This window comes from Schistocerca nitens, chromosome 7 (assembly GCF_023898315.1).
Source record: "Schistocerca nitens isolate TAMUIC-IGC-003100 chromosome 7, iqSchNite1.1, whole genome shotgun sequence".
Lineage (NCBI taxonomy): Eukaryota > Metazoa > Arthropoda > Insecta > Orthoptera > Acrididae > Schistocerca > Schistocerca nitens.
The window spans coordinates 337036454-337051374 of record NC_064620.1 but is presented as its reverse complement, the minus strand read 5'-3'; the positions used below and the strand labels follow the sequence as shown (position 1 = coordinate 337051374).

Sequence of the window (14921 nt, the reverse complement as noted above, 5' to 3'; positions counted from 1 at the left end):
ACTTTTGAGAATGTGGTATATTTCTGCAAAACACTTGTTGGTGTCGATGGTCCAGCAATTAAATAAAATATAAGTTGAATAACAGGGAAACAATAGAGTCCTGCAGCACGCAATTAGTTATGAACAACAACACAGCTCGCGTGATATTCGCTTCTAAACGCACACTACGTCTTCACTGTAGAAGCCACAGAAATGTCACAAGTGCACAAGTCGGCACTCCAAAGTATTTCTATCTGCCACGACCACATGCAAACTGCTCCACTGTCCAAGTCTTTCCGCCGACTGTGCATCCGTCACGTTGTACTGTCCGCGTCCAGCACTCACTCGCGTGTCCTCTCCGGAAACGATGCTCCTCTCCCAAACTCCATACGTCTCTCTTAGTAATGAGTGCTGTGATTGGCTACAGTGCTCGTGCCATGTCTTCATGCCAACACACCTACACAGAAATAATGAAACATATTCGAAATAATGGATTTACATTTAAATACTTGAAATTAAATAAATATTCCTACAGCTGGACCATAAACACGCTCTAACACACATTATTAAATACATAAACAATTAAATAAACATATATAAAAAGAAAAGAAGCAAAAGGTAGGCCAGGAGCCTAATGTCTGTGTGCTTTCTAAAACACAGTAAATAATTGACCAGTTTCTTCATGAATAGCATATATAGGATATTAACAAAGATATAGATGAATCAATATATTTATAAGCATGCTGCTACCATTTTTTCGTGTAACTGTGGAGTACTTATGGCCTGATGCGATCGTTAGTAATCGGCCACTTTGACCTCCAATAACTCATGTGCTACTCAAGTTGCATGCCTGTAATCCATACTAATTAGGTTTACACCAATAGCTTTCTAAAGACATGGCGATCGACAAAATCGGATGAAGTGTTAAGATTTTGGAAATTCATTGCTGGGTGTTACTTGTATAATTTACAGTCAGATAGTTAATTTAAAACTAATAAAGATATTGAAAATCTGATTACACCATCAGAATCATCGTGCAAATAGTAGTATTATACATGTCTCTATTTGAGGTACCATATTGTATTTCATCTGGCTACTATTAATTTCTATACGAACTGTGAAATGTCTGCGATGATAGTTTCACAAAGTCCGCCATCTTTGGCGCTTTTGGCATACAAATCTCTTTCTGTGACACAGTGTCACTAAGGAATACCCAGCCACGTGCTCGGCCTGGACCATGCGCTGGGGCTACCCCTCTCGTCCGGCTAACGTTTGGCACCACATGTTTGCTGCCAGGCCTCGGCTTTGATGGGCGTCCTGTGCGGCTGCCCAAACTCCAAACATATAATATTTCCAGGGCACCACAACTCGCCCGTTACCTCACAACGTCAGTGTCTTTTGTAGACATTTATGCTGCTGTTGAGTATGTGTCCAGTTTTGAAGTTAGTTCAGTCCCAAGTGCAAATGCATTCAAGCAAATTGCGGTTTAAATATGGTAAATACAAATAAAAAGTCAAAGTATGCAGTATACATTCCCATGGTAGGCTGCAGGACAAAATTTCTGCGTGCTCAATACTTTCCTCTCTGCACTCATTGTAATTCTCACCCAAGCTGAGTCACTGTCCCGCTCCAACTTTCATAGTGTTGCGCTCGAGCAACAATGAAACATGGACGGCAATATCTTCTAGAGTGCACATCATATGTCCAAACAGAAAGATTGCAGTCACTATGCAGTCCAATTATCGATCTGTCACTCGTCCTGCGATCAAGTGACATCTGTCCATACTATTTCCACAGCAGGTCTTTAATTTATTCTCATGACAATAGTTTAATATCATTTATTTCATTTGTTATACATTTCATTCTGGATTAATTTTTCTTCTCATTTTATCTGAATGTCATCATCTTGTTCTAAAACTGATTAAAAGCTGGTAATGATTTTCTCCAGTGTTCCAAAATATATACCAATCGAATTTGTCATTTGCAAGCCACTTGGTAAATTGTTAATTTTTCATAACCAAATAAAACATTGACTTCGGTTCAGAATGAAGTAATGGTATTTCAAGGACAAGATTTTCGCCTTTGAAAGTTGCCTTCATTTAAAAACCAACATAAGTCTACGTATACAGTAGAGGACATTTACTGCAGTTCAAATACAACAAAAGTTTGTTAGTTTACAGAATTTAATGTTATTTTCTCCTGTGTTTCAGAAAATTTTCAGGTTTTAAGCAGAGCATTATAGCATTATAGTGTTGTAGTTGCTACCTTACACTGTCTCACATATCCCTTGCACTAACGCTGCGAATCAAATATTACGTGATTGTTTCAGCAAGTTCGAAATTGTATCAAGCACAACGGCATATGGAAAATCTTGAGCCTATCAAATGCAAGTATTGTTTGATGTGACCTACCCTTCAAGATTGTTAAAAATAAATTTGTACGAAACCTCAATAGCCAAAGCTTCATATGTAAATGTGAGACATTTCCTATATTAATACGTTAAATAATGTAAAAATATAATAGAGGGAAACATTCCACATGGAAAAAATATATCTAAAAACAAAGATGATGTGACTTACCGAACGAAAGCGCTGGCAGGTCGATAGACACACAAACACACACACAAAATTCAAGCTTTCGCAACAAACTGTTGCCTCATCAGGAAAGAGGGGATGGAGAGGGAAAGACGAAAGGATGTGGGTTTTAAGGGAGAGGGTAAGGAGTCATTCCAATCCCGGGAGCGGAAAGACTTACCTTAGGGGGAAAAAGGGACAGGTATACATTCGCGCACACACACACATATATCCATCCACACATATACAGACACAAGCAGACATATTTAAAGACAAAGAGTTTGGGCAGAGATGTCAGTCGAGGCGGAAGTGAAGAGGCAAAGATGATGCTGAATGACAGGTGAGGTATGAGTGGCGGCAACTTGAAATTAGCGGAGATTGAGGCCTGGTGGGTAACGGGAAGAGAGGATATATTGAAGAGCAAGTTCCCATCTCCCATAACCAAAAAAAATTTTTTACCGCTTTCAACACTACCGCCGCTATAAAATCCACCATTTCTAGTTCACAAACAGTTCCTTTCACCTTTTAAACAACCATTTCGGCTAGTTCTAATAACTTTCGCTTTATTTCCATTTCTGTTTTTTCCACATCACTGATAATTTTTATCCGCTTCCCACAGGTTTTAACGTCATTAGTTCTTCGTCAGACAATTGTTAGCCTCATTTTCATAATCTGCCACCACAAAACCAGTCCTTTTAATATATTACACGCAGTTTTTTTCGAAATTTTTCCGAATTTCTCCGTCCTTTAACGTGTTTTGGCGGCAACACAACCACCTAACCTTTGTGCACATCGTTGTCTACCAACCCAAGTCCAACATAACCCAGCTGTAACCAACACCTTCTCACCTCTTTTCACACCAGATCTCCAGTTACTTTCCAGTCCACCTTTATCTCTCCCCATATATTTTTATTTTCATTTTCATTTCAGCCTCATGTTACACTTTCCACCTTCTAATACCATGTCACCCTCACAACACCCCCACTACGACCCCATTAAGTTTTATTTACATTCCCTCAGCAAACATGCCTTCGCCCTAGCCAGATTACGCTCCCATATTCTATTTTCTCAGGCTTGTCTGACATTTGGCATTACCCCCAAAGGCCTCACACTTAAAGTTCCCATCTCTGGCTGCAACCCTTCTTTCCATCAGTCCCTATACCAGTTCCAAACTGAACAATCCATTGCCCTCACCCACCTAATCCTTCACCTACACATCAACTCAGCCAATGAACACACCCATCAACTCCTATCCTTAATAAAAGTCCTTAATCTTTCCTCTCCCATATCCACACCGACTGTCCAGAGCATCCTCCTACAGGCCAACCGTAAATTAGAACAGCATGCCACCCTCCACCTCAAAAAAACTATCCAATCTCCTGGTTTCCCACCTCCGGAAAGGCAACTCGCTCACCCTTCACAACCTTTCCAGCAAACCTCAACCTCCTCTCATTGCACACCAACCCAGTCTCTCCCATCTACTCAATCTCCCACTTCCAGCTCCACTCCCTCCAAAACCTCAAAATTCCAATCAACACAACCTGGAACCACAACATCCTCATTCAGTAGTTAACCTTTCCTCCAAACCTCTCTCCCAATCTGAAACCTCTGTCCTATCCAAAGGCCTCGCCTTCAGCCCCACTCCCAGATTCAACCAAACAGCCCTCGTCAAAGATTTACTGTCCTACACTCGTACTCTCTGCTGGAAATATCACTTTGCCACGAAGAAAAATGATCCTAATCCTACTCCTAATGATCCAACTCCCCAAGACACTATCCAAATTGAACCCTGCCTGGAACAGTTCCGTCCTCCGTCACACCGGGACCCACCTCCTCTTCCTCAAAATCACCCTCTCCAAACCTTCCAGGAATTTCTGACTTCCAGCCTTGCATCTCAGTCCTTCTTAAAAAACCTTAATCCTACTCCCAACATCACCACTGCTGAAGCCCAGGCTATCCGTGATCTGAAGGCTGCCCGATCCATCGTCATCCTTCCGGCGGACAAGGGTTCCACGACCGTGGTACTTGACCGTCGGGAGTATGTGGCTGAGGGACTGCGTCAGCTTTCAGACAACACCACATACAAAGTTTGCCAAGGTAACCCCATTCCCGATGTCCAGGCGGAGCTTCAAGGAATCCTCAGAACCGTAGGCCCCCTGCAAAACCTTTCACCTGACTCCATCAACTACCTGACCCCACTGACACCCCGCACCCCTACCTTCTACCTTCTTCCTAAAATCCACAAACCCAATCATCCCGGCCGCCCCATTGTAGCTGGTTACCAAGCCCCCACAGAACGCATCTCTGCCTACGTAGATCAACACCTTCAACCCATTACATGCAGTCTCCCATCCTTTATCAAAGACACCAACCACTTTCTCGAATGCCTGGAATCATTACCCAATCTGTTACCCCCGGAAACCATCCTTGTTACCATTGATGCCACTTCCTTATACACAAATATTCCGCTCATCCAGGGCCTCGCTGCGATGGAGCACTTCCTTTCATGCCGATCACCTGCCACCCTACCTAAAACCTCTTTCCTCATCACCTTAGCCAGCTTCATCCTGACCCACAACTTCTTCACTTTTGAAGGCCAGACATACCAGCAATTCAAGGGAACAGCCATGGGTACCAGGATGGCCCCCTCATACGCCAACCTATTCATGGGTCGCTTAGAGGAAGCCTTCTTGGTTACCCAGGCCTGCCAACCCAAAGTTTGGTACAGATTTATTGATGACATCTTCATGACCTGCCAGCGCTTTCGTTCAGTAAGTCACATCATCTTTGTTTTTAGATATAAATAATGTAAAAATGTTGGCCTTGGCAACAGTAGTTAAATCTGCGAATGTAAGACAACCCTGTATTTTTCGAATGTCGAATCTGGAAAAAGCCTGTCTTATAATAGAGTAAATATCGTAATTCAACAAGGGACAGAAGACCTCTTTGAAAATAATCCATAAAGAGAAAAAACAGGTTACAGAAACATGTCCAAGGAGATAGAAAAGGACTTCAACAAAAACACCACACACAATTTTTACAGAATATTCAGAGAAAATATGACAGGACATCAACCACCGGGCTAATGCTTCAGAAAACAAGACAGGGCACTGGAGACAAAGATGAGAAAAAACTGTGAAATATTAGCACGATACTCTGACTTACCCAAAATCATTGAAAAATAATAGAGGACCTGGAGAAGACTGATTGTTTTTAGGAATTTGGAAATTAAATCATGAAAAAATCACACCCAAAGTACATAGAATCATTGGAAACATACGGAAAATAGAAAAGTTTGCAGGAGAATTGAATTCGGCCCTAATACATCCCTTCCACAAGATAGGAGACAAAACGCCGTAATAAGTGCAGAGGAATTTCACTAATAGCTGTCACTAACAAAATTTTATACAAAGCCTTGTTAAATCGGCTAGAGCCTCAGATACACTCCTGGAAATGGAAAAAAGAACACATTGACACCGGTGTGTCAGACCCACCATACTTGCTCCGGACACTGCGAGAGGGCTGTACAAGCAATGATCACACGCACGGCACAGCGGACACACCAGGAACCGCGGTGTTGGCCGTCGAATGGCGCTAGCTGCGCAGCATTTGTGCACCGCCGCCGTCAGTGTCAGCCAGTTTGCCGTGGCATACGGAGCTCCATCGCAGTCTTTAACACTGGTAGCATGCCGCGACAGCGTGGACGTGAACCGTATGTGCAGTTGACGGACTTTGAGCGAGGGCGTATAGTGGGCATGCGGGAGGCCGGGTGGACGTACCGCCGAATTGCTCAACACGTGGGGCGTGAGGTCTCCACAGTACATCGATGTTGTCGCCAGTGGTCGGCGGAAGGTGCACGTGCCCGTCGACCTGGGACCGGACCGCAGCGACGCACGGATGCACGCCAAGACCGTAGGATCCTACGCAGTGCCGTAGGGGACCGCACCGCCACTTCCCAGCAAATTAGGGACACTGTTGCTCCTGGGGTATCGGCGAGGACCATTCGCAACCGTCTCCATGAAGCTGGGCTACGGTCCCGCACACCGTTAGGCCGTCTTCCGCTCACGCCCCAACATCGTGCAGCCCGCCTCCAGTGGTGTCGCGACAGGCGTGAATGGAGGGACGAATGGAGACGTGTCGTCTTCAGCGATGAGAGTCGCTTCTGCCTTGGTGCCAATGATGGTCGTATGCGTGTTTGGCGCCGTGCAGGTGAGCGCTCAATCAGGACTGCATACGACCGAGGCACACAGGGCCAACACCCGGCATCATGGTGTGGGGAGCGATCTCCTACACTGGCCGTACACCACTGGTGATCGTCGAGGGGACACTGAATAGTGCACGGTACATCCAAACCGTCATCGAACCCATCGTTCTACCATTCCTAGACCGGCAAGGGAACTTGCTGTTCCAACAGGACAATGCACGTCCGCATGTATCCCGTGCCACCAAACGTGCTCTAGAAGGTGTAAGTCAACTACCCTGGCCAGCAAGATCTCCGGATCTGTCCCCCATTGAGCATGTTTGGGACTGGATGAAGCGTCGTCTCACGCGGTCTGCACGTCCAGCACGAACGCTGGTCCAACTGAGGCGCCAGGTGGAAATGGCATGGCAAGCCGTTCCACAGGACTACATTCAGCATCTCTACGATCGTCTCCATGGGAGAATAGCAGCCTGCATTGCTGCGAAAGGTGGATATACACTGTACTAGTGCCGACATTGTGCATGCTCTGTTGCCTGTGTCTATGTGCCTGTGGTTCTGTCAGTGTGATCATGTGATGTATCTGACCCCAGGAATGTGTCAATAAAGTTTCCCCTTCCTGGGACAATGAATTCACGGTGTTCTTATTTCAATTTCCAGGAGTGTAGATTTACAGGTAGGAGAACACCAAGGAGGTTTCAAGATGGGGTCGTCATGCAGTGAACAGATCTGGTGTAGATAAACACTCCTCCACACACTGGAAGAAGTGAGTGGACAAGAAGGCCAGAAAGCTAATTCAGGAAACATTAACAAATACAACACCTGAAGTGAAGTTCATGAGAGGTGTCTCGGGACCATTCGAAATAGACATATGTAAGAGACAGAGATGACCTGTTACCCATTGTATTTAACTCGGTCTTATAGAAAATAATCAGGACGTGGGACAAAGGAGTCAATGGGGTAAAGATGGGGAGAGACAATGATAGAATCATCAGCATAAAATGTCGTGTTTGCTGATGCTCCATCAGTACCAAATTAAGACACTACTGTAGTCTTATCAGAGGCCTTGTATGCCTCAGAAACAGCAATAATGAAAATCAAGGAGACAATAACAAGAGAGGAAAATACTGAGAAAGATCTATGGGCTGTTTCAGAAAGGGGTCTTGCTAAAGGGACAGACAAAAAAACTGTACAAATAGACGAACTGTTATAAGCATCAGGAAAAGAAGGGCATAAAGTGCTACAGACACATACATAGGATGAACAAAGGCAAACTGACCAAGAAGTTTCCTTTAATATAGTAATGACCAATGCAGTGAAGTCCAACCGGGTAAAGAAAATTTTGGAAACCCTCAAAAAATTAAATATCTCCCCAGAAGACATGACAGGCAGGTAAAACACAGAGAAAACTCTGAAAAGGTAACGTTGAGCAAATTGTGACATTACTGCTGGGAATATGAGTAAATATAATTACTTAAAACTGCTAAACATTAATGCTCACTTTGAAATCTCATTGAGTAGTCTCATCAGAAATCAATAATAAAAACTTCCCTCCACAAGTTATAGAACACGATGTGCTTGTACCGAAAATTTAACCTGAAACTATAAGAATTAAAGTGCCAATAAAGTTATTTGGTGATGTAAGCTCGCTGGGAGAATTTAACACTCAACTTTTAGATCTTCGTATCTGCTTTGCTGCTAATGTCCTGTTGTCCGTAATACTGTGTTATAAGAAAATGTAGCAATCTTGCCACATCGTGGAAATCATCAATGACTACATCTTCACACTCTGAAAGCCGGCTACACTCTGCGTGATGACAGTGATGTTGCACATCAATTTATATTTATAGTAGCAATTAGTAGTGTTGTTTAAGATGCATATTTACAAAATCACAATAGAAAATTAATACACAGAGATGAACTGCGGACAGTGTAATTTAGGTACATTATTTCCTGATGAGTATGTATGGGTAGTTGGTGAAATGAACAATTTAGAAGTGTGTAACAAGGTAATGTGTGGAAATCAACAATGCAAATTACATTTGATTAATTTATTAGCAAAATATAACTTGTCATTTTCGTAATATAAATTGGAGTTAAAAATTAAAAATGCTTTCATTTAATAGAAGCCACACATTCAAAAAGATTGCTAGATCTGAAGATCAGTATATGTTTATAGTTGTAATAAATGACTGTGTAACATTTCTTTAATTACAAACAAAGTTGCAAGTATTTTACCTTGCTTGACCTATTAGAGTGCAGACTTCGATGAAATAATGCATACAATGCAAACAGGTTATGAAGCAAATATAAATTCTAGTGAACATTGGTAGGTACCAGAGAGAACATACATGGCTCTGAATGGGTCCTCTATAAATTACATTCAATAAAAAATTTAACAAGACATCCACACCAGCATTTTTACTCTTCAGTAATTTCCATAACCAAAGCCCCCTGGTTGATACATGTATGCGTTGTCCTTTAAAATACCATTGAGCAATACTGCCCTGAAATCAGATAGTCTTATAAGCCAATCATGTTGAATTTCAACACTAAACAGGGCTCTCACTGTCTCAAATCTTGCCTATATACAGCCCTGTAGAGCTAAATGTGTCGGCAAAGCAATCAGTATACCCTGTTGCCACCAACTGAACTTTAGATTAAACCACTTCATTGTTTGAATTTAATTTTGTAGCAAAAACCAGCAATTTTGTGTTACACTATTTGTTTTAGTTTAAACTAGTTCTCATGTTTTTTTCTTTAGAGCATCATTTCTTCCTCTATTGCTTTCTTCCAGTCTTCCGTTTCCTGACTACACCTCTTGTTCATGATTCCTTGGTGTCTCACAAAGGTGTCATTCATGGTTGATGGGCAGAATTTTCAGAGTAACATAATGGCTTCTGTAAACCTTTTCGTTCAGGTAAATTGTAGCTTCCTTTTTCTTCATTTCTTGCTTCCATATTGCTCTCAACTCGTTCCTCAATGTCACACAAATGGTTGCTAACCCTTTTGTCATTTACAGCCACATCTCGGTTCATACAATCCCATTTACAGTCCTCTGCAAAAGACAGTTTCACATTCAGTTTCTGTAATATCTTCCTTTCCATCAACATTTTATTATCAATACACCTTTTTGAGGAAAATAAACATGGTATCCACAATCATCATAGCCAACAATCACATATTGTTTGGAAGATTTAGATCTACTGTCAAACTTCTTACATTCTTCTGTGGGAATGCAAGCATTGCATTCCATTCTAAATATCATCAGATCATCGAAATAACCTTCTTTCTTGAAACATTTCAAGTAGAGTTTTAATTTTCGTGGGATCAGTTTGATTGAGTGTAAGTTGTAGCCAAAATTGCCTTACCTCACAATGATTTTCATAGGAATGTGACAGAGCAGAGCCAAGAATGTGCTATCTCACAAAGAATTCAATTTTCCCACGCAGCAACTCTATTCTGTTGAGGAGTGTATGATGCAGCAATTGAATGTTTCAGTCCAATTGAATCAGCAAACTTACTTACTTCTTTATTATGGAACTACCCACCTCCGTTTGTACATAATTCTTTAAGAGTAACACCAGCCTGGGTCATCCTCATTTTCATGAATAGTGATTCATCAATTCCATGTGTTGCAAAAGGAATGTCACTCTGAAACTGGAAAAATCATCCTTAGAAACAATAAAGTATCGATGACCCTCCAAATGATTTTCTTCCTTTGGTCTGCAAACACCTGCATAAACTAATTCTTCAATTCAGTGGGATTCTGCACTCTTCCACCAAACGCCAGCCAATAATGTTTACAGTAGATGCATCTCTCACAAAATCTGTCTCTGTACCACAATGCTTCAAAAACTATCACATACAGCATTTATGTTGATAACACTTTCTTTCATGCAATCTCTGCAAAATATCATCAGTTTCAGTGACAGTACAAGACTTTGTTTGATGAAAAACTTTCACAGCTTAACAATAAAGCTTGTTTTCACCGGTGGATGTAGCAACATCAGTTGCAGTATGGTTTTTGAAAAATATTCACAATTTGCCATCTTCAGTTACCTGATTTATTTAATTTTGCACAGATTTCTTAATAGAAAATCAGTTACAGATCCATATTGACAAAATACAACATTTTCAAAATATCACTGTTTATTTCTGTCCATTGAATCAACATCAGCACACAAATCAATACATGTTTACATCAATTCAACCTGTACCAAATGCTCAATGTGTACACCTTTCTTGGTACTATCCAGCTTTATTGGAATTTTGGATGGTTCATACGTAGTGTACAAATCATGTGATGTGTCGCACCACTGTCAATGTACCACTTGCCATAGACCAGTTTGTTCACATCTATAGAAAAATTCTCTCACACCAGCAACATTTTGGAGACCAAGCTCGAGCACAGCTCTGGCCACATCACTGTTTTCAAAAGGCCACACTCGAATATAGCTAGAGCCACAATTTTCTCAACACACAAGTCACCTATCACTCGAAAAATGGACCCATTTCATATAAGAACAACGTACGGACATCTCACTACCTGCCCCTTGACAGGTGCTGCCTTTTGTTGTCAGTTTCTAAAATTATCTTGAATGAAATATTAGTTAACGTAACAGCGAATGGCCAAGTGAGTATGTGTTTGCACTGACATAATTTCATTCATGTACTTGTTAGGTTTCACAGTGACTGTGATTCTGTTCTAAATACAAGGGGTATTCGTTAACTTCAGATTGTCCGTGAAATGGAAACCACTATAAAACTCAATTTTTTTCTATTTACAACAGTTAGCTACAACTTCCAGCTATTTATCCAGCTATTTACCACTCCGACTTAGGTTGTACCAACTTCCCAATGCACTTGTCATAGACAGCAGCCACCAGTGCTTTCCGCCAGTTCTCTATGCTGGTCTACAGCTCATTGTCAATCCCAAAATATTCTCTTCATAGCCAGCAGCTCATGTGAGCAGAGATGGAATTCAGAAGGAGTAAATTATGGGCTGTATTTTGCGTGATCAAACACTTCCTGTTGAGAATGTTGCAGGAGCATCTTCGTTGCCCTTGCAGAATGTGATTGAGAATTGTTTTGGAGAAGGAAATGCATGACAGTTTTGTTAAGTGGGCTGCATAGCTTCAGATGAAATTTCTCACCAGGCCCTCATACTTGGCAGGAGAGCCTATTTTCTAGGCATCTTTACATGCTCATTGTGTGCTCAGAACTCTAAAGAGCGACATAACACGATCGACAGTTGTACTAGAGATGCTGCCCAACACATCTGGCCAAAGATGCATCGGATTTTTCACAGTGGTTTCTATTTCGTGACTGATCAGAACTTACTTTCTGAATAACCCTCGTATGTCACATTTGTTTAGTGGGCAAGAAAGTTCGTCAATTCAAAAGGAAAAAATTCCTCAGTAATTTATCTTGCACATACACTACTGGCCATTAAAATTGCTATACCACAAAGACGATGTGCTACAGACATGAAATTTAACCGACAGGAAGAAGATACTGTGATATGCAAATGATTAGCTTTTCAGAGCATTCACACAAGGTCGGCACCGACGGCGACACCTACAACGTGCTGACATGTGAAAAGTTTCCAACCGATTTCTCATACACAAACAGCAGTTGACCGGCGTTGCCTGGTGAAATGTTGTTGTGGTGCCCTGTATAAGGAGAAATAAGTACCATCACGTTTCCGACTTTGATAAAGGTCGGATAGTAGCCTATCGCGATTACGGTTTATCGTATCGCAACTTTGCTGCTCGCGTTGGTCGAAATCCAATGACTGTTAGCACAATATGGAACCGGTGGGTTCAGGAGGGTAATACGGAACGCCGTGCTGGATCCCAGCGGCCTCGTATCACTAGCATTCGAGATGACAGGCGTCTTATCCGCATGGCTGTAACGGATCATGCAGCCACATCTCGGTCCCTGAGTCAACAGATGGGGATGTTTGCAAGACAACCACCATCTGCACGAACAGTTCGACAACGTTTGCAGCAGCATGGACTATCAGCTCGGAGACAATGGCTGCGGTTACCCTTGACACTGCATCACAGACAGGAGCGCCTGCGATGGTGTACTCAACGACGAACCTGGGTGCACGAATGGCAAAACGTCATTTTTTTGGATGAATCCAGGTTCTGTTTACAGCATCATGATGGTCGCATCCGTGTTTGGCGACATCGCGGTGAACGCACATTGGAAGCGTGTATTCGCATTGACGGCGCTTTGAACAGTGGACGTTACATTTCAGATGTACGAGGGGCGTTCAGAAAGTAAGCTCCGATCGGTCGCGAAATGGAAACGACTATGAAAATCCGATAAAGCTTTGCACAGATGTGTTGGGTAGTGTCTCTAGTATAACCCCAGTTAGCATCACGTCGCTCTTCTCATTTCTGAGCTCGCAGTGAGTGCGTAAAGATGTCTAGAAAATAGTGTCTGCCGCCAAGTACGAGGGCCTGGTGAGAAATTTCGCCTGAAGCTATGCAGCTAACATTACATAACTGTCGTGCTGTTTCTTCTTCATGACAATTCTCAGCCGCATTCTGCAGGGGCAATGAAGATGCTCCTGCATCGTTTTCAAATGGAAATGTTAGATTACCCACAATACAGTCCGCAATTGTCTCCCCCTGAGTTTCATCTCTGGTCACATGAACCGCTGTCTTTGAAGACAACATTTTGACACAGACAACGAGGTGTAGGCCAGCGTGGAGAATTGGCGGAAAGCACTGGCGGCTGCCTTCTATGATGAGGCTATTGAAAAGTTGGTACAACGCTATGACAAAAGTCTAAGTCAGAACGGCGACTACGTAGAGAAGTAGCTGAAAGGTGTAGCTAATTGTTACAAGTAAAACATTTCTGATGTTCACTGCGGTTTCAATTTGGCAATCAATTGGAGCTTACTTTCTGAACAGGCCTCGTATCACGACGCGTGGCTCTACCTCAATTCGATCCCTGCATTTCGCAACATGAAGTAAAGGCTTGGTGTCAAGCAATAGCTACCCATTTACAACATCAAAGATTTCGTCACACCATAAAGTAGTTCTCATTAAGATTCTCTAGGTTCCCCAATTTTCTTCTCCAGTTAGTGTTCAATCCACTATCTTTTGTCACCCATTGTGTCATCTCTTGCACTTTTATAATGTCTAGTTATTTCAAAATTTGCTACCACTGTCACACTTCATATAAACTTTACCACTGACTCTTTGCTATGATGCTGATAAAACATTAAATGCCAATTTAACATAAAACATCTGTTTAAAATATCACAAAATTACAACAATCCTAGAAGAATGTGTCAAAATGACAGTCACTATCGTTCTGATGTGAACTCGAGAAGTTTCTGTAATTGCGCAAGTGACCAGCTTCAAAGATAAATAATTCTTTCACAGATTGACTGACATAATTATTTCATTGGTTTAATTTAGAGCCTTCTTATCTTAACATTGTTTTCTTTATTTAACAAATATGTTTCACTTTTACAGGTTCATCATATGAGAATCACGTAGCACAAATGGCACCTTCTGTGAAGGAGCTAGCACAGCTGGAAAGCAAGGCACAGCTCATATATCTTAAACGACAGTACATAAAGGAGGGCCGTGCTTGGTAACTTGACATCTAATAAATGTTCATAAAGATGTCACATTAATTCAGAATGACTGTGTAGGTCCTTTACAGAGGATCAGCTTACAACATGGAGTAGATGCAGTGTATCTCATAATATTAATTTTTGTAAACATCTTATTTATAGTTATGTTTCTGAGATCGTCAGTCTTGAATTAACTTTCAGAATTGACTGGACAAGGAAATTCAAGTTTATGGCAGTGGTAACATTCTGATGATTCACTACAAATGAGACTTAACTTGATTGCTGTTCTCCAATAACAAAAATAAAACAAATGTAAAAATTTGCTCATTAAATATTTATATGTTGAACTCCATTTAATTGCCTTTGGAAGCTTGTCATATTAGTGATTGATGCTTGATTAAATCTATAGTGTTTTGAATTGTGAGAAAATCACACCTCTGTGCTATCTTACATGCATTACGTATACCCTCAAAATAACAATACTAATTGTTTACTCTTCATGAATTGACTGACAGGAGTAGCTGTTTAGATAGAAGTTGGATGACTGTGTGTGACTGTGGACTGATAT

The 14921-nt window shown here is 41.6% G+C and overlaps 1 protein-coding gene across 1 annotated transcript in view; it reads left to right on the top strand.

The window, feature by feature from the left end:
• The window catches only part of LOC126195130 (ATP-dependent RNA helicase Ddx1), an 84167-nt gene extending 69462 nt beyond the window's left edge, over positions 1-14705 (top strand). The window contains exon 14 of the mRNA XM_049933627.1: positions 14250-14705. Coding sequence (XP_049789584.1) covers positions 14250-14374 — 125 coding nt within the window. The 3' untranslated portion in view covers positions 14375-14705. The remainder of the gene's footprint in view (positions 1-14249) is intronic.
• Positions 14706-14921: the final 216 nt, after the last annotated feature.